The sequence below is a fragment of the Anomaloglossus baeobatrachus genome, chromosome 9 (assembly GCF_048569485.1).
Source record: "Anomaloglossus baeobatrachus isolate aAnoBae1 chromosome 9, aAnoBae1.hap1, whole genome shotgun sequence".
NCBI lineage: Eukaryota > Metazoa > Chordata > Amphibia > Anura > Aromobatidae > Anomaloglossus > Anomaloglossus baeobatrachus.
The window spans coordinates 115,244,444-115,263,207 of record NC_134361.1 but is presented as its reverse complement, the minus strand read 5'-3'; the positions used below and the strand labels follow the sequence as shown (position 1 = coordinate 115,263,207).

The following is an 18,764-nucleotide window of genomic DNA, read 5'->3' as shown; positions in this document are numbered from 1 at the left end:
GTTTAGGCACTTTAGGGGCTTTCCAAATGCGACATAGTGTCCACTAATTATTCCAGCCAAATGTTCAGTCAAATGGCACTTTTTCCCTTCCGAGCCCTGCTTTGCACCCAAACAGTTGATTTCCACCACACATAAGGTATCTGCATACTCAGGAGAAATTGCACAATAAAGTTTATGCTGCTTTTTTTCCTTTTACTCTTGTTAAAAAAAAAAAAGCTATGTGATTGAAGTAACAATTTTGTGGTAAAAATGTATTTTTTTTATTTTCACAGCTCAACATTATAAACTTCTGTGAAGCACCTGGGGGTTCAGGGTACTCACCAAACATCTAGATAAATTCCTTGAGGGGTCTATTTTCCAGAATGGGGTCACTTGTGGGGGACCTCCACTGCTTAGGCACCTCAGGGGCTCTCCTAATGCAACATGGTGTCCGCTATTGATTCCAGTCAATTTTGCAGTCAAATTGCACTCCTTCCCTTCCAAGACCTGCCGTGTGCCCAAACAGTTGATTTCCACCACATATAAGATATCACCAAACTCAGGAGAAATTGCACAATAAATTTCATGGTGATTTTTTTCCCGATACCCTTGTGAAAAAAAACCTACCTGGTTGAAGTAACAATTTTGTGGTAAAATTTTTTATTTTTTTATTTTCATGGCTCAACGTTATAAACTTCTGTGAAGCACCTGGGGGTTCAGGGTACTCGCCAAATAATCTAGATAAATTCCTTGAGAGGCCTAGTTTCCAATATGGGGTCACTTGTGGTGGTTTTTTGCTGTTTATGTACCTTAAAGGTCCTCCAAATGCAACATGGTGCCCGCAATCTTTTTCAGCCAAATTTCCTTTCCAAAATTCAAATATTGCTCCTTCGTTCCAAGCCCTCCCATTTGTCAATACAAAGGTTTCAGACCACATGTGAGGTATCACCGCGCTCATAAAAAAGTGGGTAACAAACATTTGGGTCAAATTTTTGGAATTACCTCTTGAAAAAGTGAGAGAATTGATGCTAAAGCAACATTTTTGAGAAAAAAATGACAATTTTCAATATGACAACGTAACGTTATCAAAATCTGTGAAGTACCTGTGGGTCCAAAATGCTCAGTATACCCCTCGATAGAAGCCTTAAGGGGTCTAGTTTCCAAAATGGGGTCACTTGAGGGGAGTTCCTGCTGTTTAGGTACCTTAGGGGATCTGTAAATGCAACATGGTGCCCGCAATCTGTTTCAGCCAACTTTGCTTTCCAAAATTCAAATATTGCTCCTTTCGTTCCGAGCCCTCCCATTTACCCAAACAAAGGTTTCTGACCACATGTGGGGTATCGGCGCGCTCATAAGAAAGTGGGTAATAAAGTGTGAGGTCCAATTTTTGTTGTTACCTCTTGAAAAAGTAAGAAAATTAGTGCTAAAGTAACATTTTTTAGGTAAAATGTTAATTTTTATTTTTTTTCATTCCACATTACTTTAGTTCCTGTGAAGCACCTGAAGGGTTAATAAACTTCTTGAATGTGGTTTTGAGTACCTTGAGGGGTGCAGGTTTTAGAATGGTGTCACTTTTGGGTATTTTCTGTCACCCAGGCCTCTCAAAGTCACTTCAAATGTGATGTGGTCCCTAAAAAAATGATTTTGTAAATTTTGTTGAAAAAAATGGGAAATTGCTGATGAACTTTGAACCCTTCTAACTTCCTAACCCCAAAAAAATTTTGTTTCAAAAATTGCGCTGATCTAAAGTAGACAAGTGGGAAATGTTATTTATTAACTATTTTGTGTGACATAACTCTCCGGTTTATGGGCATAAAAATTAAAAGTTTGAAAATTGCAAAATTTTTAATTTTTTTGTCAAATTTTATATTTTTTCACAAATAAAATAAAAAAAATCATCCTAAATTTACCTCTAACATGAAGCCCAATATGTCACGAAAAAAACAATCTCAGAATCACCGGGATCCATTGAAGCGTTCCAGAGTTATAACCTTATAAAGTGACACTGGTCAAAATTGCAAAAAATGGCCTGGGCATTAAGTACAAAACTGGCTTCGTCCTTAAGGGGTTAATGATATATACTGATTTGTTTTTCACTAGTGAAAACCAAAATGAAAACAATGTAAAAATCTTAAAGGAAGGCGGAGCATCATAACGTTGAGTGTGCCGATTTTTTTATTTGACAGGTTCCCTTTAATAAAAGCATTTTTTTATAATCTATGCAATTGCAAACCAAGCATTATACTTTTACCAAGCTGTGATGCAGTCTTGTGCAATTGGTGAATCCAGTACAGCGTGCTTGTGCTCCAGGATACATGGATTTTGAGCTTGAGCTGGTGCATCTCTGTAGCCTACTGAGTGCAGGTGTTGCCGTTTCAACGAGGCTTTAAAGTTTGGGGAGGGCACAAAACCTCCTTTTGGTGCATACGAGACAACCAATACTCTTAAAGCACCACTTCAGTGTTTTAATGTTTTCAGCGCTGGAGTGGTGCTTTAAATCTATGCCCCCTATCTTCCTGTCTTATACTCACCTAGCAGCTTTACCATTTACCAAAATGTCCTCTTGTGACAGTAACTTCTGACAGGCCACAAGTCAGAAGTTGCAGCACAAGCTCCAAGTGCATCTCTATGAGAGCAGAACAAGGCCATAATGAGGCTCTCATAGTCTTGTATTGAGTTGTGACCAACAAAGCAGCGGTGATAGAAGGTGAAGCCGCTGAACGGTGAGTATCAGGCAGGAGACTTTGATTTAAAGCACCAATCCAGCGGTGAAAAAAAACAAAAAAAATGTTAGGAGAGGCGCTTTAACCCCTTTATGACCTTTGACGGATATATCAGTCATGGAGCGTGTGACATTAAGCCCCGCCCCCTGCCGCAGGCAGGATGAGGCGATCCGCGCACATATCAGCTGTTTTCAACAACCAACATGTGTGCCTGCATTTTACGAGTGGAATCGCATTCCACCCGTAATATTAACCCCAAAGTCTGGCAGCGAGATGTATATACGCGCGGCCAGGATTTTAACTTACCGCCGCCCCCACCGGAAGTCACATGAGTGATCATTTGACTTTCAGTGGTTGCCATGGTAGCACAGGGTCATGTGATGACGCCTGTAGGTATGACGAGTCACTTTCGTTTTTACTCGGCCCGGAGCCGAATGAATCAGGAAGTGACCATATTTGCTGTTTACAGCTGTGTAGCTGTGATCAGCAGATAGGGCAGAGCGATCGGATTGCTGATCGCTATAGCCCCCTAGGGGGACTAGTAGTATAAAAAAAAAAAGTTTAAAAAAAACCCCTAAAAGTTCAAATCACCCCCCTTTCACCCCATTGAAAATTAAAGGGTTAAAAAAATAAATAAATAAAAATATACACACATTTGGTATCGCCGCGTTCAGAAATGCCGATCAAAATATTAAATCAATTAATCTGATTGGTAAACGGCGTAGTGGCAAAAAAATTCCAAATGCCAAAATTACGTTTTTTTGTCGCCGCATGTTTTACGCAAAATGCAATAACAGGCGATCAAAACATAGCATCTGCGTAAAAATGCTATTAAAAATGCCAGCTCGAGACGCAAAAAATAAGCCGTCACTGAGCCATAGATCCCAAAAAATGAGAACGCTATGGGTTTCGGAAAATGGCGCAAAACGTACGCCACTTTTATTGGACAAGCTTATGAATTTTATTTAACCCCTTAGATACAAGTAAACCTATACATGTTTGGTGTCTATAAACTCGCACCGACCTCAGGCATCACAGCCACACATCAGTTTTACCATATAGTGAAAACTGTGAATAAAACATCCCAAAAACTATTGTGCCATCACACTTTTTTTGCAGTTTTTCCACACTTGGAATTTTTTGGCTGTTTTCCAGTACACCATATGGTAAAACTTATGGTTTCATTTAAAAGTACAACTTGTCCGGCAAAAAACAAGCCCTCATATGGCAAGATTGACAGAAAAATAAAAAAGTTACGGCTCTCGGAAGAAGGGGAGCAAAAAACAAAAACGCAAAAACGGAAAGTGCCCGGGGGCTGAAGGGGTTAAAGAACCTGGATTGTTGGGGGCCTTGTAAAGGATTATGCATTGGGGCCAAAAGGCTTCAGTTTACATCGTAGGGTGAGGGCTTTCCAGACTCCTATTTCTTCAGGAGCCTCATCACCCAAGCAGATAACACTTTCCCACACTAGGTGTGTAATGGTTATTCCTTTGCACCACCTCAACGCTCCGTGCTTCCTTGGGGTGGCTTTTCATAGTATCATAGTTTTTAAGGTTGAAGGGAGACTCTAAGTCCATCTAGTTCAACCCGTAGCCTAACATGTTGATCCAGAGGAAGGCAAAGAAAACCCCAATGTGGCAAACAAGTTCCAATGGGGAAAAAATTTCCTTCCTTCGTCCACATCCGGCAATCAGACTAGTTCCCTGGATCAATACCCTGTCATAAAATCTAATATACATAACTGGTAATATTAAATTTTTCAAGAAAGGCATGCAGGCTCTGCTTAAATGTTAGTAGTGAATCACTTATTACAACATCATGCGGCAGAGAGTTCCACAGTCTCACTGCTCGTACAGTAAAGAATCCTCGTCTGTGATTATGATTAAACCTTCTTTCCTCAAGACGTAGCGGATGCCCCCGTGTTCCAGTCGCAGGCCTAGGTGTAAAAAGATCTTTGGAAAGGTCTCTGTACTGTCCCCTCGTATATTTATACATTGTGATTAGATCCCCCCTAAGCCTTCGTTTTTCCAAACTAAATAACCCCAAGTTTAATAACCTGTCTTCGTATTGCAGCCCACCCATTCCTCTAATAATCTTGGTGGCTCTTCTCTGCACCCTCTCCAGTTCAGCTATGTCCTTCTTATATATCGGTGACCAGAATTGTACACAGTATTCTAAGTGCGGTCGCACTAGTGACTTGTACAGAGGTAGAACTATATTTTTTTCATGAACACTTATACCTCTTTTAATACATCCCATTATTTTATTAGCCCTGGCAGCAGTTGCCTGACACTGTCCACTAAAGTGAAGTTTACCATCCACCCAAGTCTTTTTCTGTGTCTGTTTTACCCAGTGTTCTACAATTAAGTACATAATCATAAATGTTATTTCCTCTACCCAAGTGCATGACCTTACATTTATCTACATTAAACTTCAATTGCCACTTCTCAGCCCAATCCTCCAATTTACATAAATCTCCCTGTAATATAAAATTATCCTCCTCTGTATTGATTACCCTGCAGAGTTTAGTATCATCTGCAAATATTGAAATTCTACTCCGCATGCCCCCAACAAGGTCATTTATAAATATGTTGAAAAGAAGCGGGCCCAATACTGACCCCTGTGGTACCCCACTATGAACTGAGACCCAGTCCGAGTACATACCATTAATAACCACCCTTTGTTTCCTATCACTGAGCCAGTTTTTAACCCAGTTACACATATTTTCCCCTATCCCCATTATTCTCATTTTATGTACCAACCTTTTGTGTGGCACCGTATCAAAAGCTTTTGAAAAGTCCATATACACAACATCCACTGCATTTCCCTGGTCCAGACTTGAACTTACCTCTTCATAGAAGCTGATCAAATTAGTTTGACAGCATCGATCCCTCATAAACCCATGTTGATACTCTGTCATAAGGTTACTGGATTTGCTGGTTAACTTTTCACCAAGTTACCAGCAAATCCAGTAATAGAGCATTTTAAAAGGCACCAGAGTTGCTGTGATGATGGATTTTGCATAACAAAAGATTGAAACTACAACTCTGCTGCCCTGGAAATAATTTCTACTTTCCCACTCTATCGTATATGAAGAATGAAGTCAGACACATTTTATCTGTGATTTATAACAAATTGTGTCCTCCATACGATCCAAAGTGTCTGCAATGTATTTTGCACTTTACAAATAGATTTGAATCCTCGTCATTTTTTTTTTTTTTTTACAAGTATTGCAGAGTATTTTTAATGCCATAGTCCATTTATATACTGCTATTGAAAGCCCACAACTTTATCTAGAAAATTTGCAAATATTTCTGGATGACCTGTTGGAAAAACTTTCAGAGATGACAAGTCCAATGTCTTCAGTGTGTTTCCTAGCGTGCTACAGAAAAAAAAAGGAAAACAAGTAAGTACCCCTCAAGTTATATGGCTATGCAGTCATAGTTTGAAGACTATATTTCCACAACCCCATCCACATGCACATGCACTGGAAAATGTTCAGGTGGAAAAAAATCCAAGGGAATTAGAAGTATGCGACTTAATACTGTGAATTATCGGAAAGAAGAGGGGAGCCAGCACTGCTTATGAGTGGCATGCAACAATGAAAAAATTAAAAGTGTAAAATTCACATTCATTCCTACTGTAACAATTCAATGAGATTTTTTGCAAATTATTGATCAATGATTTGAGCCCCCCCCTGCCCCGTCATGGCAAATCTCTATAGGGGTGTCCCTACACTATGTTATAAATTAATATCGTACCATAAGGTCTCATATAATGACTTGAACAGGACCATATAAGAATACCAATTACCTGGGGAACGTGAGGGTATGTGCGCACGTTGCTTTTTACCTGCTTTTTTGCTGCTTTTTCTTCTGCGCTGTTTAATGCCAAAATGGATGTGTTCTTCTATTCAAGCAAAGTCTATGGGAATTTGGGTTTCTTGTTCACACTATGTTGTTCAAAATGCTGCCTTTTTGTGGCTGAACTTTGGTCAAAAACTCAGCTTTGCAGTGCAAAACCCAAATGGCAAAAACAATTGACATGTTGCTTCTTTGAAAAGCTGAGTTTTTGACCAAAGTTCTGCCACAAAAAGGCAGCATTTTGAACAACATAGTGTGAACAAGAAACCCAAATTCCCATAGACTTTGCTTGAATAGAAGAACACATCCATTTTGGCATTAAACAGCGCAGAAGAAAAAGCAGCAAAAAAGCAGGTAAAAAGCAACGTGCGCACATACCCTCAGAATCACTCCCATGCTGCAAGGACTGACAACTGCGAATAAATTACTGGTCAGGTGGTTGACCGCCACCATGCCGTGAACGCCCAGTGTGGTTTGCAAATTCCTTCTGTCGCCATCAAAATTCAGTTTGGTGCTTGTTCACACACAGCCACCGCCTCCTGCTCCACAGGCTTCATTATTTAGACACCACCTGCCTGAACCTTGTTCCGCCCTCATCCATGCTTGCTGGTCTGGCACTGTGAGGGCCAGTCCTGACATTGTGCTGGTGTGTGTGGTTCTGCCACACACACTGGCACCTGGGCTGCCTTTATTCGCGGTTGTCAGTCCTGGCAGCATGTGAGCGGTTCAGACATGTCTCGGGTAGGTGGTGTTTTCATATGGTCCTGCTCATTATATGAGACCTTATGGTACAATAATAATTTATAATATAGCGTTAGGGATCCCCCTATAGAGATTTGCTGTGACGGGGCAGGGGGGCTCAAATCATTGATCAATCATTTGCAAAAAATCTCATTGAACTGTTACAGTAGGAATGAATTTGTGAATATTACACTTTTTATTTCTTCATTGTTGCATGCCATTCATAAGCAGTGCTGGCTCCCCTCCTTTTTCATTTGTGAATTATTGGGTACTTCACATCCACAGCAGAATCCAGGTGATTTCTGCTGTGGATCCTGCAGTGCAATAGGTGCTGAATTTGCAAGAAGCAACAGTAAACTTTCCACTCCTTTGATTTGTGTTGTATCAAGTCTCCAATTCTTACTACACCAGATAAAATTACCATTATATTGCTTAAAGGGAACCAGTCGCCACATTTTTGCCCTATAAGCTGCTGCGGCCACCACCACCGGGCTCTTATATACAGCATGTTAGAATGCTGTGTATAAGAGCCCAGGCCGGGGGTATAACATAAAAAACACTTAATAATGCTTACCTAACGGTCGCTGCGGTGGGACTAAGGGGCGTCTCCGTTCTCCGGTGCCAGCGCCACGTCTTTCGGCCAACTTAGTCCTCTTTCTGAAGCCTGTGTGCATGACGCGGCTACGTCATACACACTCGCCGGTCCTGCGCAGGCGCACTACAATATTTTGATCTGCCCTGCTCACGACCTGAATGCTGGCGAGTGTGGATGACGTCGGACCCATAATGCACCGCCGCTAGAGAAGGAGAACAAAGATGGCCCAGACAACGGAGACGCCCATAAGGCCCACAGCGCGACCGTTAGGCAAGTATTATAAAGTGTTTTTTATTTTATACCTCCGGCCTGGGCTCTTATATACAGCATTCTAACATGCTGTATATAAGAGCCCGGTGGTGGCCACAGCTTATAGGCCAAAAAAGTGGTGACAGGTTCCCTTTAACCATACAGTGATGCTATTATACTGTACTAGGGATAGTATTGGCATGCAATCACTGTCACTAAGACTGTTTTATATCTTCTCCCTCTGGAGAATATGCAGGAGTGTGGACAAAAAAAAAAAAAAAACAAAAAAAAAAAACCTTACAGCAAGTACAGGTGAAAGCCCAACTTATTATTTGGTCATAATATGGAAATATTCATAGATTTCATGGCATTTCTGTCTTGATGACAATTTTATATTTAAAGCACTACTCCTGTGTTTTGGTGTTTTGTTTTTTTTTGTTTAGAGCTGGAGTGGAGCTTTTAAATCTAAGTCCCCTTTTCCGTGTCTTATGCTCATCCTCTGGCAATTTCATTTTTTCGCCGCCACTCTGGTCTAATGATGCCATTTTGTGCTTGTAACTTCTGACTAGAGTTGAGCAGATTGCTAATAATCCGGGTCCGGCGGATCCATCGCGGGTTGCCCCAGAAATCCGGCCCAATGTAAGTCAATGGGGGTGCGGATCCGGGACGAGAGAGTGACAGAGAGTGAGTGGAAAAAAAAAAAAATCCCGAACCCGGATCGTGCAGCCAGATTCCCGGATCCAGGTCGGACGCGGATCGGACGCTGAAACCGCGCTGATACGGATTTTTATAGTTCGGATCCGCTCGACACTACTTCTGACCATCTGAAAGTCAGAAGTTACGTTACAAACGCTCAATGTAACTATGAGAGACAGAACAAGGCTCTTATAGATTTGTACTGAGTTGTGACCTCCGGCGCGCTCCATGAAACACTAGAGCTGCCGGAAAGTCAGAAATTGACAGAGACCGACTAGAGCAACGATAATAGAAGACAACGGCAAGAAAGTATGAGACAGAAATCAGGGACTTACATTTAAAGCACCACTCCAGCGAAAAAAAACCCAAATGCTTGAGTGGTGCTTAAAAGGGGACTCGTCAGGTCAGACACCGCTATTAACCTGCAGGTAGTGTGAGTGCCAGCTGTAATGACCAGGCACTCTGACAGCCGGCTCTAAAGTGCATCAGTGTATAGCCAGCTATCAGAGTGTCGTGGAGTGGATACCGCTGCTGCTCACACTATGGTGAGGGGTGACTGTAGCTGGGCCCGCACCCATGCATTGCTGAAAGCCAGCGTCTTCCAGGAGGAATAAAGTTTATTTTCTCACAGTTGCTGCACTTTCAGTACTGCGGCCAAGCACTTTCATAACACTAATAACCTGCAGATTAACCCTGTATCTGCAGGTTCATAGCGTTGTCTGACCAGACAGGATCCCTTTAACACATTGACTGTAAACAGCCAGACTATCATAATGGAGTTTGCACTGACATCTGGTGGCCAATGGGCAAACTGCAACAATACTGAGATCACAAATTTTAAACTGATTAGAATGCAATCTAAAATAGGAAAACAACAGTGTGAATTAGTTATATACAAGTATTGTGCCTCATTCAGATATCAATTTTTCTAGTACACAAAAAAGAAGGGAATTTTGTTTACTTACCGTAAATTCCTTTTCTTCTAGCTCCTATTGGGAGACCCAGACAATTGGGTGTATAGCTTCTGCCTCCGGAGGCCACACAAAGTATTACACTTTAAAAGTGTAACCCCTCCCCTCTGCCTATACACCCTCCCGTGCATCACGGGCTCCTCAGTTTTGGTGCAAAAGCAGGAAGGAGGAAAAACTTATAAATTGGTCTAAGGTAAATTCAATCCGAAGGATGTTCGGAGAACTGAACCATGAACCAAAAGAACAATTCAACATGAACAACATGTGTACACAAAAGAACAACAGCCCGAAGGGCACAGGGGCGGGTGCTGGGTCTCCCAATAGGAGCTAGAAGAAAAGGAATTTACGGTAAGTAAACAAAATTCCCTTCTTCTTTGTCGCTCCATTGGGAGACCCAGACAATTGGGACGTCCAAAAGCAGTCCCTGGGTGCGTAAAAGAATACCTCGATAAAAAGAGCCGAAACGGCCCCCTCTTACAGGTGGGCAACCGCCGCCTGAAGGACTCGCCTACCTAGACTGGCGTCTGCCGAAGCATAGGTATGCACCTGATAGTGTTTCGTGAAGGTGTGCAGACTCGACCAGGTAGCTGCCTGACACACCTGCTGAGCCGTAGCCCGGTGCCGCAATGCCCAGGACGCACCCACGGCTCTGGTAGAATGGGCTTTCAGCCCTGAAGGAAGCGGAAGCCCAGAAGAACGGTAGGCTTCAAGAATCGGTTCCTTGATCCACCGAGCCAAGGTTGACTTGGAAGCCTGCGAACCCTTATGCTGGCCAGCGACAAGGACAAAGAGCGCATCTGAACGACGCAGGGGCGCCGTGCGAGACACGTAGAACCGGAGTGCTCTCACCAGATCCAAAGAGTGCAAATCCTTTTCACATTGGTGAATTGGATTAGGGCAAAATGAAGGCAAGGAGATATCCTGATTGAGATGAAAAGGGGATACCACCTTAGGGAGAAATTCCGGGACAGGACGCAGAACCACCTTATCCTGGTGAAAAACCAGGAAGGGGGCTTTGCATGACAGCGCTGCAAGCTCCGACACTCTTCGGAGTGATGTAACTGCCACTAGAAATGCCACCTTCTGCGAAAGACGTGATAAAGAGACATCCCGCAGCGGCTCGAAAGGTGGTTTCTGAAGAGCCGTTAGCACCCTGTTAAGGTCCCAGGGTTCCAGCGGACGCTTGTAAGGTGGGACTATATGGCAAACTCCCTGCAGGAACGTGCGGACCTGCGGAAGCCTGGCCAGGCGCTTTTGAAAAAATACGGAGAGCGCCGATACTTGTCCCTTGAGAGAGCCGAGTGACAAACCCTTGTCCATTCCGGATTGAAGGAATGAAAGAAAAGTGGGTAAGGCAAACGGCCAGGGAGAAAAACCATTATCAGAGCACCAGGATAAGAAGATCCGCCAAGATCTGTAATAGATCTTGGCGGACGTTGGCTTCCTGGCTTGTCTCATGGTGGCAATGACATTCTGAGATAATCCTGAGGACGCTAGGAGCCAGGACTCAATGGCCACACAGTCAGGTTGAGGGCCACAGAATTCAGATGGAAAAACGGCCCTTGTGACAGCAAGTCTGGGCGGTCTGGAAGCGCCCACGGTTGACCCACCGTGAGATGCCACAGATCCGGGTACCACGATCGCCTCGGCCAATCTGGAGCGACGAGAATGGCGCGACGACAGTCGGACCTGATCTTGCGTAACACTCTGGGCAGCATCGCCAGAGGAGGAAATACATAAGGCAGTCGAAACTGCGACCAATCCTGAACTAATGCGTCCGCCGCCAGAGCCCTGTGATCCTGAGACCGTGCCATGAAGGCCGGGACCTTGTTGTTGTGTCGTGACGCCATGAGATCGACGTCCGGCGTTCCCCAGCGGCGACAGATCTCTCGAAACACGTCTGGGTGAAGAGACCATTCCCCCGCGTCCATGCCCCGACGACTGAGAAAATCTGCTTCCCAGTTTTCTACGCCCGGGATGTAAACTGCGGAGATCGTGGAGGCTGTGGCTTCCACCCACTGCAGAATCCGCCTGACTTCCTGGAAGGCCTGACGACTGCGCGTGCCGCCCTGATGGTTGATGTATGCGACGGCAGTGGCGTTGTCCGACTGTATACGGATCTGTCTGCCCTCCAGCCACCGATGGAAGGCCAATAAGGCTAGATACACTGCCCTCATCTTCAGAACATTGATCTGAAGGGAGGACTCTACCGGAGTCCAGGTTCCCTGAGCCCTGTGGTGGAGGAAAACCGCTCCCCACCCTGACAGGCTCGCGTCCGTGGTGACCACAGCCCAGGTTGGGGGTAGGAAGGATTTTCCTTGCGATAGAGGATTGGGAAGGAGCCACCACTGAAGAGACGTCTTGGTTGCATTGGACAGAGAGACGTTCCTGTCGAGGGAAGTCGACCTCCTGTCCCATTTGCGGAGAATGTCCCATTGGAGTGGCCGCAGATGGAATTGCGCAAACGGCACTGCCTCCATCGCTGCCACCATCTTCCCCAGGAAGTGCATGAGGCGCCTCAAGGGGTATGACTGACCCCGAAGAAGAGATTGCACCCCTGCCTGCAGAGAAAGCTGTTTGTCCAGCGGTAGCTTGACTACTGCTGTGTATGAAACTCCATCCCGAGGTAAGTCAGTGATTGGGTCGGTGTCAACTGGGATTTTGGGAAGTTGATTATCCACCCGAACTGCTGGAGAGTCGCCAGAGCGACTGTAAGGCTGTGTTGACACGCCACCCGAGAAGGTGCCCTGACTAGGAGATCATCTAAGTAGGGAATCACCGAGTGGCCCTGAGAGTGTAGGACCGCCACAACGGATGCCATGACTTTGGTGAACACCCGTGGGGCTGTCGCCAGGCCGAAAGGCAATGCCACGAACTGAAGGTGTTCGTCCCCGATGGCGAAACGCAAGAAGCGTTGATGTTCGGGTGCGATCGGCACATGGAGATAAGCATCCTTGATGTCGATCGATGCTAGGAAGTCTCCTTGTGACATCGAGGCGATGACCGAGCGGAGAGATTCCATCCGAAACCGTCTGGTGCTCACATGTCTGTTGAGCAGTTTGAGGTCCAGAACGGGACGGAATGATCTGTCCTTCTTTGGCACCACGAACAAGTTGGAGTAAAAGCCGCGACCATGTTCCTGAGGGGGAACAGGGATCACAACTCCCTCTGTCTTCAGAGTGTCCACTGCCTGAAAAAGTGCGTCGGCCCGAGCGGGGGGCAGAGAGGTTCTGAAGAAACGAGTCTGAGGACGAGAGCTGAACTCTATCCTGTAACCGTGAGACAGAATGTCTCTCACCCATCGGTCTTGAACATGTGGCCACCAGGCGTCGCAAAAGCGGGAGAGCCTGCCACCGACCGAGGATGCGGTTCGGGGATGCCGAGAGTCATGAGGAGGCCGCCTTGGAGGCAGCGCCTCCGGCGGCCTTTTGGGGGCGTGACTTAGACCGCCACGCATAGGAGTTCCTCTGGCCTTTCTCCGGCCTGCTGGACGAAGCGGATTGGGACTTGGCGGAGGGACGAAAGGACCGAAACCTCGATTGAATTTTCCGTTGCTGAGGTCTCTTAGGTTTGGACTGGGGTAAGGAGGAGTCCTTTCCCTTGGATTCCTTAATAATCTCATCCAATCGTTCGCCAAACAATCGGTCGCCAGAAAACGGCAAACCGGTTAAGAACCTCTTGGAGGCAGAGTCTGCCTTCCATTCGCGCAGCCACATGGCCCTGCGGACTGCCACAGAATTAGCGGATGCCACCGCTGTACGGCTAGCAGAGTCTAGGACTGCGTTCATGGCGTAGGAAGAAAAAGCTGACGCTTGAGAAGTCAAGAGACGCAACCTGCGGAGCAGAATTACGTGTGACTGCATTAATCTCAGCCAGACAAGCTGAGATAGCTTGTAGTGCCCACACGGCTGCAAAGGCCGGGGGAAAAGACGCGCCCGTGGCTTCATAGATGGATTTCACCAGGAGCTCTATCTGCCTGTCAGTGGCATCTTTTAGCGATGAACCATCTGCCACCGATACCACAGATCTAGCCGCGAATCTAGAGACTGGAGGATCCACCTTGGGACACTGAGCCCAACCCTTAACTACGTCAGAGGGGAAGGGGTAACGTGTGTCAGTAAGGCGCTTAGTAAAGCGCTTGTCCGGAACCGCTCTGGGCTTCTGGACAGCATCTCTGAAGTTAGAGTGATCGAAAAACGCACTTGAAAGTGACTCAGAGAGTTTCTCAGCAAACGCAGCAAACTCTGTCCCTGCCGCCTGGACAGGGGGAGCAGGGGGGTCTACCTGAGCGGAGTGGCCCACTAGTGACCGAGGCTCCGGCTGAGCAAGCGAAACAGGGGTCGAGCATTGCTCACAGTGAGGGTAGGTGGAACCCGCAGGTAACATAGCCCCACAAGAGGTACAGGTCGCAAAAAAACCCTGTGCCTTAGCACCTTTGCTCCTTGTGGACGACATGCTGTTGTCTCCTAGGAGAGTGATCACTGAGGGTATATGGGAAGGGGTATACAGCCCGACCGAACAGAAATATGTATCTATTCCGGCACCCTGGGGGGGACCAGCACCGGGTGACCGGTGTGGCTTACCGACCGCTAAAAAGCGGAGTGTGTGTCCTCCAGATTCCCTGCCTTAGGTCTCCCAGAGCTGCAGAGCTCTTCTCTGATAATCCTCCACCGGCAGAATGCCAAAAACATGGCTGCCGGAGCTCTCAGGGGAGGAGTGGAGCCGTGGGCGGTGCTAGAAAAGTGCGGGAATCTGGGGTCCCCACAGTGATCAGTGAGGGGGGAGGAAACATACAGGATGCTCCGGCCCTCACAGCTGACGTCAGGCCGGCCGTCCCGCCCTTACCCCTGACAGGCAGGCCCGGGGGCGGGATTTTTGCTACTAGGCCGCGATGAAGCCGGGGACTAAATTTAAGACCGCGGCCGACAAGCAGGCGCGGAAGTCCGCCGGTCTTCACAAATCAGCAGCTGCTGCAGCGTCCGGGAAGGCGCTCCATGCACAGTCCCCATGGGGACACAGAGTACCTTATAGATGCAGGGCCCGGTCCCTGAGGATGAATAGACTCCTGTCCAGCAGATTCCCACAGGGGCTGCGGAGGGAGCCCGGTCCCAGTGAATGGATGACCGGTCAGAATCCCACTTCTCCCAGAGCCACTAAGGGATGGTGAAGGAAAACGGCATGAAGCTCCGGCCTGTGTACCCGCAATGGGTACCTCAACCTTAACAGCACCGCCGACATAGTGGGGTGAGAAGGGAACATGCCGGGGGCCCCGTGGGGGTCCTTTTTTCTTCCAACCGATATAACTAATCTGAGAATGCATGAGTGGATGTGTGCCTCCTTCCACACAAAGCATAAAACTGAGGAGCCCGTGATGCACGGGAGGGTGTATAGGCAGAGGGGAGGGGTTACACTTTTAAAGTGTAATACTTTGTGTGGCCTCCGGAGGCAGAAGCTATACACCCAATTGTCTGGGTCTCCCAATGGAGCGACAAAGAAATGACTGATTTACAAGTGTGCTGCATCAGATTTTCATCAGTGTTTGCGAGTGTCAGGTTACCATCAGCTTTATTGTATGAAAAAGAAAAAAATGGAGGTTTTTGAAGCTTCTCCTAGCAAACAGTCAGTAAAGACAGAACTAAGATGCAACACACTGCTGGCATCCTAGTTGTATCAGTGTTGTCTGTTTTTCACTGGGCCATAGTCTTGCATTGGTATGCATGATCTGTTTTTTTTATTTATTTTTTGTGGCGGATCACTGAATCTGCAAAAAAGTACAAGTATGTGAACAGTCTCAGACGAAACTGCAAAAACACAGAACACACACTTGAAAAGCAGATGTACGAATGAGACCTGAATATATGGTACAATCCAGTAGTATCCATTACAACAGGGCAAGAATACACTATAAGGCCAACCGGACAATGTACTCGCGGATATATCCGCAGGTTTCCCGCAGCAGCTCCCCGGAATCCGCATCTATCCATTGCTGCAGAATTCCAGCGAAATATCTGTGGTAAACCTGCAGACATTCGTGCGGAGGTCCCAGCCTCTATCTCCTTAGTTGAAAGGCGAGACATCCACAGGTATTTCCACAGGAATAATTGACATGCAGTTACGTGCGGCTGTGGGACATCTGCAGCATATTCCGCAGCCCCACATACCGCAGCATGGACACAGACACTCCCCACGACCCATTGGATAACATGGGGAGTGTCTGTACGTGCAAAAACCTGCGGATTTATCTAGAAAATCCAGATAAATCCATAGGTTATCTGCGGGTACATTGTCCCGTGGGCACATAGCCTAAGGGAAGAGGCAGAGGACCATATCATATGGACGAGGATCACTGCACAGAGTTTGGACTTGCCAGCGGCTCCCGACCAGAGCGTCAGAGTAGATATTTCTATTCATCTGGTCAGGAGCCGCTGGCCAGTCAGAGCACTGCGATCCTCATCGGTGCGATACAACCATCTGACCTTTCTCCAATAGGCACATGCAGCGTTTATGTGCTTAAGGAAATGTGAATACGCGTGATTTTATTTTTTATTCCAAACTGACTTGTTACTGCCATTACTAGTGCATTTGCTGAAATTCTAATGGGTAAAGTTTTTGTTTATTTGACTGTTCTGTTTTATTTACTAAATCAAAAATAAATAAAAAGCTTAGAAGTCAAAAACAAAATATGAGCACGTAGACAAATGTTAACACGCTGTTTTTCGGCTGCTTTTCTGCTGCAGACAGCTCTCTTGGCAGTAAAGTTGCTTATAAAAAGTAGGTTTTGCTGTATTTTTTGCTGCAGATTACATGTCCTTTGTCTATGGTACATGTTTAATAGCATTAGTTTCATTATCCAGAAATGCATGGTTGTGTTTTTGCATTTCCTCGCTGCTTTCCATGGTGAAAAAACACTGAAAAAAATTGACATGCTGCTTCTTTCAAAAACGCTGCAGTTCTCCAATTCAGTCAGGAAAAAAAAACAAGTGTGTGTGCGTGAGATTGCTTATATCTCATAGCTTTTGCTTGTACTGTAAAAATCTACACTTAAAGGGAACCTGTCATCAGAAATTTTGCTTTAAACCTAAAAGTTTCCCCCTCTGCAGCTCCTGGGCTGCATTCTAGCATGGTTCCTGTACTTTTTGTGGCCCCTTTTAAACCAAATTAAATACTTGATAAACTTGTACCTTTTGCTATGTAAATTTTGTAAATCGTCCATGGGGGCGGGCTCTCTGGTGACCGTTGCTGTTCCTCCAGCAGATTTACGCCGCCCCCCAAACGCTGAATTTTATATCTCAGGACGCCGCCCCTGGTCCCACGCATCTGCTGTGCGACTGTAGCGGTGCCGTGCACTGTGTGCATGTGTGATCGCTGGTGACGTTTTGTGCAGGCACGAGGTTATGAGCGGCGCTGTGAGTGTCATCAGCAAGTGCCGCCCATAACCTCGTGACTGCACTTTCCCCTCTTCCTCCAGCGTTCTGCGCAAGCGCTTGCTGGCCAGATGACCCGACGTCACCTCTTTCCCATCTTGCCCTGCTGCAGGGTAAGATGGGAAGGAGGTGACGTCAGGTCATTTGGCCGGAGAGTGCTTGCGCAGAACGCTGGAGGCAGTGGGGGAAAGCGTGTCCACGAGATTATGGGCAGGCATTTGCGATGCAATCACAGCGCCGCCCATAATCTCGTGCTTGTGACACACGTCACCAGCGATCCTGGCGTGGGCGGCACCTCGGGCGCAGTGGGCGGCGTCCTGATGGATGAAATGGAGCGTGGGGGGACGGCGTCAATGTGCTGGAGGAAAAGCAACGGTCACCAGAGAGCCCGCCCCCATGGACGATTTACAAAATTTACATAGCAAAAGGTACAAGTTTATAAAGTATTTAATTTGGTTTAAAAGGGGCCACAAAAAGTACAGGAACCTTGCTAGAATGCAGCCCAGGAGCTGCAGAGGGGGAAACTTTTAGGTTTCAAGCTAAATTTCTGATGACAGGTTCCCTTTAATTTGCATAAAAAAGTAGCAAAAAAGCAACATGTAAATATAGCTCTACTCAGCAAGAGTAGATTCTGAATTAAGTGCCGGCCTGTTGTACCTGCATGTACAGTAGTAGAGGTGCCCATCTTTATTAAGTTGCTTTGCAAGCTCCAGCTGATGGTTAGACATTAGTTTCTCATTGATGACAACTATAAGAGGTTTTTGTGCTTCAAGTGTTTCCAAGCAGCTCCCTGCACCTGTCATGCAAAAACACGTGCATTAGATACGGAACAATCCTCACCTAGAGCATAATATCATGTATTAAAGGGTTATTCCCAGCTTTAACAGTTCATCACCTCCCCACCCCTATCTGAGGGATAGGTGATAACGTCCTAGGTTAGGGATAACCTTTAACACGGCAGATAATCAAAAGCAGGAACCAAAATAACACTGTATATGATTCAAAACAAGACACCGATTCTCCCAGATTTCTGAACCAAGTTGTGAGTTTGACCAATTTGCGTCTAACCTTGAAATGAAGAAACCATATTTTTTTTTCAATCAAACTATAACAGCCAATACACCAAAATATACAGTGATGTTATAACCTTTTGCCTTATGTTACATTTAGACAGATCTCTCAAATGATCATTTTATACCCCGGCCTGCAAGGGGCCATCCTCTATGTCTGGAGGAAAGAAGTTCTAATGAGAAACACAGACGCTGGTTCTTTACTGGAAGAGCAGTGAGGCTATGGAACGCTAATGATTGACTAGGGATGGCTTTCTTGAAAAGATATATTATTACCGGTTATGAGCAGTAAATTCTGTGATGGGACATTATTCAGGGAACTAGTCTCATTGACGTATGTGGAGTCAGAAAGGAATTTTTCCCCTAATATGGGGCAATTACCAACTGCCTCATGGGGTTTTTGCCTTCCCATAGATTAACGTTAGAATATAGGTTGAACCTAATTTAAATAAC

General features: G+C 45.9%; 1 protein-coding gene across 1 annotated transcript in view; it reads right to left on the bottom strand.

Annotated features, from left to right (window-relative positions):
- ALG13 (ALG13 UDP-N-acetylglucosaminyltransferase subunit) overlaps nt 1-18,764 on the bottom strand; it is a 302,253-nt gene that overhangs the window by 258,825 nt on the left and 24,664 nt on the right. The window contains exons 3-4 of the mRNA XM_075324885.1: nt 17,899-18,037; nt 5,988-6,084 (exon numbers count right to left, since the gene is read on the bottom strand). Of these exons, the coding sequence (XP_075181000.1) occupies nt 5,988-6,084; nt 17,899-18,037 (236 nt within the window). The remainder of the gene's footprint in view (nt 1-5,987; nt 6,085-17,898; nt 18,038-18,764) is intronic.